Source organism: Mobula birostris, chromosome 2, assembly GCF_030028105.1.
Source record: "Mobula birostris isolate sMobBir1 chromosome 2, sMobBir1.hap1, whole genome shotgun sequence".
NCBI classification, from domain to species: Eukaryota; Metazoa; Chordata; class Chondrichthyes; order Myliobatiformes; family Myliobatidae; genus Mobula; species Mobula birostris.
The window spans coordinates 13,478,982-13,491,334 of NC_092371.1; the positions used below are offsets into that span (position 1 = coordinate 13,478,982).

General features: G+C 50.6%; 1 protein-coding gene across 1 annotated transcript in view; it reads left to right on the forward strand.

The window, feature by feature from the left end:
- Window positions 1-12,353, forward strand: part of myo1eb (myosin IEb) — a 133,087-nt gene that overhangs the window by 84,619 nt on the left and 36,115 nt on the right. The window contains 2 exon segments of the mRNA XM_072283518.1: window positions 3,698-3,783; window positions 5,009-5,090. Coding sequence (XP_072139619.1) covers window positions 3,698-3,783; window positions 5,009-5,090 — 168 coding nt within the window.

Below are 12,353 nucleotides of genomic sequence, written 5' to 3' on the forward strand. Positions count from 1 at the left end.
CATAAAAAGTAGTGGTCCCAACACCGACCCCTGCGGAACACCACTAGTCACTGGCAGCCAACCAGACAAAGGCTCCTTTTATTCCCACTCACTGCCTCCCACCAATCAGCTAATGCTCTAACTATGCTGGTAACTTTCTAGTAATACCATTGGCTCTTAACTTGGTAGGCAGCTTCATCTGTGGCACCTTGTCAAAGGTGTTCTGAAAGTCCAAATATGCAACATCCACTGCATCCCCTTTATCTATCCTACTTGTAATCTCCTTAAAGAATTCAAGCAGGTTCGTCAGGCAAGATTTTCCCTTAAGGAAACCATGCTGTATTTGTCCTGTGAGAGTAAGAGTTCGGCACGGACTAGAAGGGCCGAGATGGCCTATTTCCGTGCTGTAATTGTTATATGGTTATATCTTGTTTTTATCACCAAGTACTCATCCTTAACAACTGACTCCAACAACCTCCCAACCACTGAGGTCAGACTAACTGGTCTATAATTTCTTTCCTGCTGCTTCCTCCTTTCTTAAAGAGTGGAGTGACATTTGCAATTTTCCAGCCCTCCGGCATCATGTCAGAGTCCAAAGATTTTTGAAAGATAATTTCTAATGCCTCCACAATCTCTACCACTACCTCTTCCAGAACCCTAGGGTACAGTTCATCTGGTCCAGGTGACTTATGTACCTTTAGGTCTTTCAGCTTTTTGAGCTCTTTCTCCCTTGTAATAGTAACTGAACTCACTTCTCTTCCCTCACACCCTTCAACACCTGGCACACTGCTAGTGTCTTCCACAGTGAAGACTGATGCAAAATACTCAATTAATTCATCTGCCATTTCCTTGGACACAGTTCATCTGGTCCAGGTGACTTATGTACCTTTAGGTCTTTCAGCTTTTTGAGCTCTTTCTCCCTTGTAATAGTAACTGAACTCACTTCTCTTCCCTCACACCCTTCAACACCTGGCACACTGCTAGTGTCTTCCACAGTGAAGACTGATGCAAAATACTCAATTAATTCATCTGCCATTTCCTTGGACCCCATTATTATTTCTTCCCTTGACAGCCACAGGTGTACTATTTTGCCATTTGAGTATTCTTTGCTTTTGGAATACGTCTATCCTGCACCTTCCTCAATTTTTCCCCCAGGAGTTCACGCCATTGCTGCTCTGCTGTCATCCCTGCCAGCATCTCATTCCAATTTACTTTGGCCAACTCCTCTCTCATACCACTGCAATTTCCTTTATTCCACTAAAATACTGCTACATCAGACTATACTTTCTATGGAGTTTCAAGTTGAACTCGGTCATATTGTGATCACTATCTCCGAAGGGTTCTTATACCTTAAGGTCTCTAATCACCTCTGGTTCATTACATACAACCCAATCCAGTAAAACTGATCCACAACAACAAACTCTAAAAAGCCACCTTGTAGGCATTCAACAAACTCCCTCTCTTGAGATCCATTGCCAGCCTGATTTTTCCAATCAACCTGCATGTTGAAATACTCAAATGGCAAAATAGTACACCTGTGGCTGACAAGGGAAGTCAAAGCTAATGTAGAAGCAAAAGAGAGGGCATACAACAAAGCAAAAATTAGCAAGGAGGTAGAAGATTGGGAAGTTTTTGAAAACCTACAGAGAGCAACTAGAAGAATTATTAGGAGGGAAACCTGATTTCCCCAATCAACCCGCATGTTGAAATCTCCCATGACTATCATAGGCCTTTTGACACACGTTTTTTATTTCTCATTGTAATCTGTGGTCTGCATCCCAGCTACTGTTTGGAGGACTGTATATAACTGCCATCAGGGTCCTTTTTACCCTTGCAGTTTCTAAACTCAGCCCACAAGGATTCAACATCTGCCTGTCTTATGTCATATCTTTCTACTGCTTTGATGCTATTCTTTACCAACAGAGCCACGCCACCCCTTCTGCAGACCTTCCTATCCCTCCAATACACTGTGTAACCTTGGATATTCAGCTCCCAACTACAAACATCCTTCAGCCACAATTTAGTGATGGCCACATAATACCTGACAATCTATAATGGGGTAACTAGATCATTCACCTTATTTCTTATACTCCGTGCATTGAAATATAGCACTTTGATTGCTACCCTTTTTGATTTTGCATCCCTGATGCATGATACTCACCCTGCTGGCTGTGATTTTGCCCTATCCTTTCCTGCCCTTCCTGACCGCACACTATTTTTGCTTTTTTACCATCCGTCCTATCTGGAGTCCCTTCACTCTGGTTCCCACCCTGCTGGCAAAGTAGTTTAAATCATCCGTAACAGCTCTAACAAACCTGCCCGCGAGAATATTGGTCCCCCTCAGGTTCAGGTGCAACCCAACTTTTGTCCCCACCCAGAAGAGATCCCAGTGATCCAAGAACCTGAAGTGCTGCCCCCCGAACTAGCTTCTCAGCCACACATTTATCTGCCAAATCATCCTGTTTCTACCCTTACTGGTGGATAGCACAGACAGCAATCTGGAAATTACTGCCCTGGAGGTCCTGCTTCCCAGCTTTCGGCCTAGCTCTCGAAATTCTCTTTTCAGGACCTCTTTGCTTTTCCTTCCTATGTCATTGGTATCCATATGTACCAAGACACCTGGCTGCTCTTCCCTCCCTCTCCAAAATGCTGTGGACGCGATCCGAGATGTCCCGGACCCTGGCACCTGGGAGGCATCTGGGTGTCCCGTTCGTGTCCACAGAATCTCCTGTCTGTTCCCCTGACTATTGAGTTCCCTATCACTACTGCCCCCCTCTTCTCCCTCTTCCCCTTCTGCACCACGACCCGTGCTCAGTGCCATTAATCCCGTCTCCGTGGCATTCCCCTGCAAGGTCATCCTCACAACAGTATCCAAAATGCTATACTTATTATTGAGGGAAATGGCCACAGGGGTACCCTGTGCTAAATGCCTATTCACCTTTCCATTTCTCCTGACAGTCACCCAGCTACTTGCCTCCCGCAATGTAGGGGTGACAACTTCCCTGTAGCTCTGATCAGCTACCTTCTCACACTCCCGTACAAGCTGAAGGCCGTCCAGCTGCTACTCCAGATCCCTAACACAGTCTTCAAGGAGCTGCGGCTGGATGCACTTCACGCAGGTGTAGTTCCCTGGGAGACTCTGGGTCTCCCAGGACTCCGACATCCGGCGTGAAGAACACACAATGGCCATTTACTACACTAGATACAGCAAGAGGAGAAAAAGGGAACCTTTCCCAGAGCCAATGCCTCCTTTGGGCCGAAGCCTCCTTCGAGCCATTAAACATAGATTATACATAATTTTTACAGAAAGAACTCAATTAGAACAAGTAAAAGCAAATTCCATTGCAGTGCAAAGTGGTCACAGTGTTACTGTGATGAGGCAGTGATTAGTGTTGTCCTGGCTGGTTCAAGAACTGAATGGTTGAAGGGGAGTAGCTGTTCCTGAACCTGGCGAGGTGAGACTTCAGGCTCCTGAACCTTGTGCCCGATGGGAGCTGCGAGAAGGTGGCAGGCCCCGGGTGGTGGGGACATCATCAACGTGGTGTCGATGGTGATGATGGACATTGGCTTCTTGAGGCAGACAGGGGAGGGACGTGTCTGAGATGTACTGGGCTGAGTCCACCTGCCCTCTGCAGCTTCCTGTGCACTCGAATCGCCGCACCAGACTGTGCTGCGACCAGTCGGGACACTTTCAACAGCACGTGTTATCTGCTCCTAGGTCTCGTACGACGTGGAAGGCTTCTGTGAACGGAACCGAGATGTCCTCTTCACTGACCTCATCGAGCTGATGCAGAGCAGCGAACTGTAAGTAGTGGCCAGTTGAACACGTCAAAGACGGCCTTCATTTATCACACGCACTGCACAGTACATCGAAACATACCCTGACATGTGCCATTTCCAACGACAACCAACACAGTCCGAGTATGAGCTGGGGGCAGCCCACAAGTGTCGCCATGCTTCTGACACCAACATAGCATGCCCACAAGTCACTAACCCTAACCTATACGTCTTTGGGCTGTGGGAGGAAACCGGAACACCCGGAGGAAACCCACACAGTAACAGAGAGAACATACAAACTGCTTACAGACGGCAGCTGGAAACAAACCCAGATCTCCGACACTGTAAAGCATTATGCTCACCATTACACCACCATGTTGGCCTATTTAATTCCCGTGGTGGCAGTTCCTCTGTATTACCAGGTGGGCTCCCTGTCCCTGGGTTGGGCCAAGATGGGACCATCCCCAGCGGGGCAAAAACTTCAGATTCAAGGTTGTTTCATGTCATTTCTGCTGTAATGGAGAACAAAATAATTGTTGCTTCGGATCTGATGCAGCGCAAAAAAAAAACACGATAAGATAAAGAACAAAATAAATACAAACAACACACATGGTTGTGTGAACACAGCAGGCCAGGCAGCATCTCTAGGAAAAGGTACAGTCGACATTTTGGGCCGAGACCCTTCGTCAGGACTAACTGAAGGAAGAGCTAGTAAGAGATTTGAAAATGGGAGGGGGAGGGGGAGATCCAAAATGATAGGAGAAGACAGGAGGGGGAGGGATGGAGCCAAGAGCTGGACAGTTGATTAGCAAAGGGGATACGAGAGGATCATTTAAACATGAAAAAGTCTGTAGACGCTGGAAATCCAAAGTAACACACACTAAGTGCTAGAGGGATTCGGCAGGCCAGGCAGCATCTGTAAGATGCATAAGATAGTTTATATGAATGGATTGATTGTATGTCCATAAAGTGACTGCATAAGCAGTCTGTGAGCAGCATGGGTGGGATCCTTCGTGGTGTTACTGGCCCTTTTCCGGCACTTGTCTAGATATACATGCCCTTGATGGCGGGTAAGCTGGTGCTGGTGACACATTGGGCAGTTTTGGCTACTCGTTGTAGAGCCTTCCCGTCCAGCACAGGACAGTTTCAATGAGGTGAAAGTGCGCACGAGGGATTGTCAGCGGTGCTGACCCGGCCTGGGGTACCTGCACTGGGTGACCTTTCACCATGACCTTTGCCCTCCTCTCCGCAGACCGTTCATTCGGGACCTGTTCTCAGAAAACCTGAATGTGGACAAGAAGGGGCGTCCGACTACAGTCAGCAGCAAGATTAAGGTACTGGCTTCGGGAGCAGTGACCGGGGAAACAGGAACAGGCGGACTGGGCTATGGAGCCAGAGGCAGGAGTTTCTGCTGATGTTTCAGGGTCCAGGGGAAAGGTACACTGGCCACTGGGGTCATATGCACAGGAATACTCAGCTTCTCTTGCACCTGTAATACTCCTCTCCCCGTCGTAACCTTCTTCCTCCCCACCCCCCACCCCCCAACCTTCCCCCTCCCAACCCTCCAACCCTCCCCCCTCCAACCCTCCAACCCTCCCCCCTCCCAACCTCCCAACCCTCCCCCCAACCCCCCAACCCTCCCAACCCTCCAACCCTCCCTCCTCCCAAACCCTCCAACCCTCCCTCCTCTCAACCCCCCAACCCTCCCTCCTCCCAACTCCCAACCCTCCAACCCTCCCTCCTCCCAAACCCCAACCCTCCTTCCTCCCAAACCCCAACCCTCCTTCCTCCCAACCCCCAACCCTCCCAACCCTCCAACCCTCCAACCCTCCATCCTCCCAAACCCTCCAACCCTCCTTCCTCCCAAACCCTCCAACCCTCCCTCCTCCCAAACCCCCAACCCTCCCTCCTCCCAAACCCTCCAACCCTCCCTCCTCTCAACCCCCAACCCTCCCTCCTCCCAACTCCCAACCCTCCCAACCCTCCAACCCTCCCTCCTCCCAAACCCCAACCCTCCTTCCTCCCAAACCCTCCAACCCTCCTTCCTCCCAAACCCTCCAACCCTCCCTCCTCCCAAACCCCAACCCTCCCTCCTCCCAAACCCCCAACCCTCCCTCCTCCCAACCCTCCAACCCTCCCTCCTATTCTCACACCCTACCCCTTTCCTGTCCATAACATTCCCTCTCACTACCATTCTCCCTCACAGACTCCCCCTCCCCTCCCCTACACCGCTCTCCCCATCCTCTTCCCCCACATACCCTCTCTCCCTCTCTTCCTTTTCACTGCCCACTGCCGCACTTTCCCCTGCCTCTCTCACTCCCCTGATCTCACCCCCCCATCGCTCTCACACCGTCACCCTCACCCCCCATCGCTCTCACCCCGTCACCCTCACCCCCCATCACTCTCACCCCCTGCCTCTCTCACTGCCCGATCCCACCCCTCCGTCACTCTCACCCCCCCTCACTCTCACCCCCCCTCACTCTCACACCCGTCACTCTCACCCCCCCCCTCACTCTCACCCCGTCACTCTCACCCCCCCTCACTCTCACCCCCCCTCACTCTCACCCCCCCTCACTCTCACCCCCCCCTCACTCTCACCCCTGTCACTCTCACCCCTCGTTACTCTCACCCCCCCTCACTCTCACCCCCGTCACTCTTACCCCGCCTCACTCTCACCCCCCCGACACTCTCACCCCCCGACACTCTCACCCCCCCGTCACTCTCACCCCCGACACTCTCACACCCGTCACTCTCACACCCGTCACTCTCACCCCCCCTCACTCTCACCCCGTCACTCTCACCCCTCTGCCTCTCTCACTCCGCGATCCCACTCCGCGATCCCACACCCCGCTCCCACCCCTCCGTCACTCTCACCCCCGTCACCCTCGCCCCCCCCCGACACTCTCACCCCCCTTCACTCACCCCCGTCACCCTCACCCCCTGCCCCTCTCACTCCGCGATCCCACCCTCCACTCCCACCCCTCCGTCACTCTCACCCTCCGTCACTCTTACCCCCATCACTCTCACCCCTGTCACCCTCACCCCCATCACCCTCGCCCCCCCGACACTCTCACCCCCGTCGCTCTCACCCCCCCGTCGCTCTCACCCCCCGTCGCTCTCACCCCCCCATCACTCTCACCTCCCCTCACTCTCACCCCCCGTCACTCTCACCTCCCCGCCCCTCTCACCTCCGTCACTCTCACCCCCGTCACCCTCGCCCCCGTCACTCTCACCCCCGTCACTCTCACCCCTGTCACTCTCACCCCCGTCACTCTCACCCCCCATCACTCTCACCCCCGTCACTCTCACCCCCGTCACTCTCACCCCCGTCACTCTCACCCCCCCGTCACTCTCACCCCGTCACTCTCACCCCGTCACTCTCCCCCCGACACTCTCACACACCCCCGTCACTCTCACACACCCCCGTCACTCTCACCCCCGTCGCTCTCAGCCCCCGTCGCCCTCACCCCTCGTTACTCTCACCCTTCCGTCACTCTCACCCTCCCATCACTCTCAGCCCCCTGACACTCTCACCCCCCCGTCACTCTCACCCCCCGTCACTCTCACCCCCCGTCACTCTCACCCCCCGTCACTCTCACCCCCCGTCACTCTCAGCCCCCCGACACTCTCAGCCCCCCGACACTCTCATCCCCCCGACACTCTCATCCCCGTCACTCTCACCCTTCCGTCACTCTCACCCTTCCGTCACTCTCACCCTTCCGTCACTCTCACCCTCCCGTCACTCTCACCCTCCCGTCACTCTCAGCCCCCGTCACTCTCACCCCCTGTCACTCTCACCCCCCGTCACTCTCAGCCCCCGACACTCTCAGCCCCCCGACACTCTCACCCTTCCGTCACTCTCACCCTTCCGTCACTCTCACCCTTCCGTCACTCTCACCCCCCCGTCACTCTCAGCCCCCGTCACTCTCAGCCCCCGTCACTCTCACCCCCCATCACTCTCAGCCCCCCGACACTCTCTCCCCATCACTCTCACCCCCGTCACTCTCACCCCCCTGTCACTCTCACCCCCTGACACTCTCACCCCCCCCGACCCCTCACCCCCGTCACTCTCAGCCCCCCGACACTCTCACCCCCCCGTCAATCTTAGCCCCCGTCACTCTCAGCCCTCGTCACTCTCACCCCCCGTCACTCTCACCCCCCGTCACTCTCAGCCCCCCGACACTCTCAGCCCCCCGACACTCTCATCCCCGTCACTCTCACCCTCCCGTCACTCTCACCCTCCCGTCACTCTCAGCCCCCCGACACTCTCACCCCCCTGTCACTCTCAGCCCCCGTCACTCTCAGCCCCCCGACACTCTCTCCCCGTCACTCTCACCCCGTCACTCTCACCCCCCTGTCACTCTCACCCCCTGACACTCTCACCCCCCCGACCCCTCACCCCCCCGTCACTCTCACCCCCCACCGACACTCTCAACCCATCTGACATTCTCACCCTCCCACCTCCTCCCCACCCCCCCCATTCTCCCCATCAACCCCTCACCCACACTCTGGGGAGAAATTTTCAGTGGTCTGTTAACGACCAACCGGATTATTGTTGAGGTGTGGGGGACGGATCTGAAATTCCCCAGAGGGCATACAAACTCCATGGAGAAAGACAGCGGTTTAGCTGGGAATCGAGCCTGGTTCTCTCCAGTGTGGCTCTGTCTGCTGTGCCACTTTATCTCCTGGAGATCGCCTGCCTCTGTTCTCGTGTTAGTAAACTCTCTATTTGTTTGGTGGAATTCTCCCCATAGCTCTGGGCAGAGTGGACCTGGCATAATACTCCTACCTTTCACCTGAAGTCCATCTCTGTTGCGTATTTAATATTGAGTGATATTGGAAATTTATTGTTTGATGAAACATCCTTGTTCATTTAAATAGTTAATTATGAGTTGTATGTAAAAAGTAACTGAATTGCATACGTCATGATGCTACCATGTTATACGTACATGTCCTGCTACAGTAAAACCAAGAATATACACTAGATTAGTTATTCCCAGCATAACACAAGATGGTGAGAGGCATTGATCGTGTGGATAGCCAGAGGCTTTTTCCCAGGGCTGAAGTGACTAACACGAGGGGGCACAGTTTTAAGGTGCTTGGAAGTAAGTACAAGGGGGATGTCAGAGGTAAGACTTTCACACAGAGTGGTGGGTGCATGGAATGCACTGTTGGCGACGGTGGTGGAGGCCGATTCAATAGGGTCTTTTAAGAGACTCTTAGATAGGTACGTGGAGCTTAGAAAAATAGAGAGCTATGTGGTTGGGTAATTCAGGCAGTTTCAGAGTAGCACATTTTCTTCACAAAAGGAAAGATGTTTGAGTTTTTTAAAAAAGGCAGAATACAGACAAATTCACGGGTTCATAAACTGTGAGTACTGGGTGATAATAATCATTAAAAAAGCAGAAATGGCTGGTTACATCGGAAAGATTGATGTGTTTGATTACAAAAAAGATAACTGGATATTGTATGCTAAGCAAATTGAGCAGTATATTAAAGCAAAGGAAACAGTACCAGTTTTGCTGACTGCAATGAATGGAAGAGCATACGAGCTTTGCTGATATCATGAAAGCAGTGCACGAGCATTTAGAACTGAAACCATTGGTGATTGCAGAAAACTTTAGCTTTCATGAGTGCAATCGAAAGAAAGGAATATCCAATTAAGCATATGTGGCTGAATTGAAGAGATTGTCTGAACATTGTCCATTTGGTAATGGGCTTGAGTTGCAATCTGGAATAAAAGTGAACTGAACAAAATTGCAGCGTCTAGACGGAGACTTGCATTGCCAAACAAATTGCATTACCATCGTGGCAGAAGCTCACATTCACAGAGCAATACAGGTTTAATTGAATTGACTTTATTTCTTACGTCCTTCACTCACATGAGGAGTAAAAATCCTTACACTACATCTCCATCGAAATGTGCAATGTGCCATCAAAGTAATTTATAATAATTTATAATAAATAGAACAGTCAATGTAACATAGAAATAGACTCAGATCAGCGTGAGTTCATCCATCTGATGGCCTGGTGGAAGAAGCTGTCCTGGAGCCTGTTGGTTTTGGCTTTTATGCTATGATACCATTTCCCAGATGGTAGCAGCTGGAACAGTTTGTGGCTGGGGTGACTCGAGTTCCCAATGTTCCTACGGGCCCTTTTTACACACCTGTCTTTGTAAATGTCCTGAATCATGGGAGGTTCACAACTACAGATGCGCTGGGCTGTCTGCACCACTCTCTGCAGAATCCTGCGATTAAGGGAAGTACAGTTCCCATACCAGGTGCAACTCATCCTATTGACTGCAGTTTTGCCCTGTCACCAGCCTCTCCTTGCTGGGAGTCTCACTCTACATTGCCTCTGTTTATAAACCAACTACCTCATCTTCATCACTCTCACTTCAGTTCCCATCCCCCTGCCAAATTAGGTTAGACCCACCTGAACAACTCTAGCCAATATTGGACCCCCTCGTGTTCAGGTGTAACCCATCCCTTTTGTACAGGTCATATCTTCCCCAGAAGAGATCCCAATGATCCATAAATCAGAACCCCTGCCCCCTGCACCAGTTCCTCAGCCACACATTCACCTGCCAAACCCAACAAGATGGCGCCGGAGTACAACGCTCCTTTGGTCAACATCTTCTGGATAGATTATGAATCCATCTTCTTCACTTTGTTTATGCCTTTTACGTTTGTTTCTCATCTTGAATGTGACTCTGGAACCGTTGGAGCCTGTGGTTTGCTGTTTGGTGATAGTTTGGGTGCTTCAGTGCTCTGCAGTCTCCGAGAGGGTTCTGGGAGGCAGAGGCAACGTGTACGAACGTGCCCATGACGGGCAGGCTGCAGGTTGTCTCCAACTGGTGTTTGGCGCCACTTCATCCATTAAACTCCCATTATTTAATGATTAAAGCAACGAGTGAGATTGAAGCATTGAAGCGCGTGTTGGCTGCTTGACTTTTGATCGGTTGCACTGTACTGGAGGAGGGAGAGTTTGCCGCTGTGCCCAAGAGTGTTGTCCAGGTTTTTCTGCATTGTGGATCAGGACTTTGGACTATAGACTCTTTTTCAGTCCTACAGTTTTCTTTTGCCAAATCTTCTCGGGTTTTTTTGAGCAGGGAGGGGGTTTTGGGGGGTTGATGTGCCTCGGATGCATTTTAGTTTGTTCTTTTTGTGAGGGAGGAGGTATTTGAGGGTCGAAGCGCCTGATCTGTTTTACTGGGTTTGTGTGTGGGAGGAGGAGTTTGGGGGTTGACATGCCTGTTCATTTTTGTTCTTTTTTTTTTGCGAGGAGGGGGTATTTGGGAATTAATGATCTTGCTGCCTTTCCTTTCTTTCTCAGTTTCATGGCTACCCAGAGAATCAAAGAATTTCAGAATTGTATGCTTTGATAATAAATGAAACTTTGAACCAAATAATCCTATTCTTACCCACACTGGTGCATGGCATTGGCAGCAATCCAGTGATTACTACACTGTTTCTCAGCTTTCTACCAGGCTCCCTAAAACCTCTCTTCAGGACCTCCTCACCTTGTCTACCTATATCATTATGTACCAAGATTTCTGGCTGCTCACCCTCAAGAATACCATGGACACTTTCCAAGGCATCCCTGATCTTGGCACCAGGGAGGCAAAATACCATCTGGGTGTCTCTATCACAGCCACAGAACTCCAGTCTGTTCCTCTGACTGAGGAATCTCCTATCCTGATTAAAAGTTAGCACTCCTTACTCACCCCTGATGTGGATGGTCCAACTCAGAGAAAACTGGCTCGAAGCTCTGCTTTTAAAATCTTGGATGCCAACCTGACTGAAAGGTCGCTCTTTTTACATACTGCCTCTTGCTGATTGGTTGCTCAACTGAGAGAAACTGCCATGAAACTTTTCCTTTCAAATCTCAACTGGCGTCCCAATTAAAAGGTAGCTCTTTATTATGCACCCCTGATGTAGATTGTCCAACTCAGACCCAATACAATATATTGTAAGTGTATTGTTCGATTAAGCATTCTTGTTTGTTTAAATAATTAATTTTGAGCTGTATGCTTAAAAAAAAGTGAATTGCATACATCACGTTGTTTCCACATCATACTGTATGTGTGGGCCACACTTAAAGTAAAGCGAAGGGTGGTACGATAGCGTAGTGATTAGCATCAGCACCAGCGACCCCAGTTCAATTCCTGCCGCTGTTTGTAAGGAGTTTGCCTTTTTCCCGTGGCCGCTTGGGTTTCCTCAGGGTGCTCCAGTTTCCTCCCACGGTCTAAAGATGTACCGGTTAATAGGTCATTGTAAATTGTCCTGTTATTAGGCTCGGGTTGCTAGGTGCACAGCTCAAAGGGCTGGAAAGGACTATTCCAATGCGTAAATAGATAACGTATACAAGTTATTCCTGCCTCCTGTGCTGATGCTTTTAATTAGTTTTATGTCTTCGAGTTATGTCTTGGAAACGCAAACCTATTGAGACTTCCGGTAGAGCTCATGGAGTGAAGTTGTGTTCTTGACTCGCTCCATTATCTCTGAGCTTTATCCTATGATCAGCTACATTTAAGCTAACTTGTAAGGTAACGATTTTTACAATACCTTGCAGCGGATTGCTATTATATACTTGGA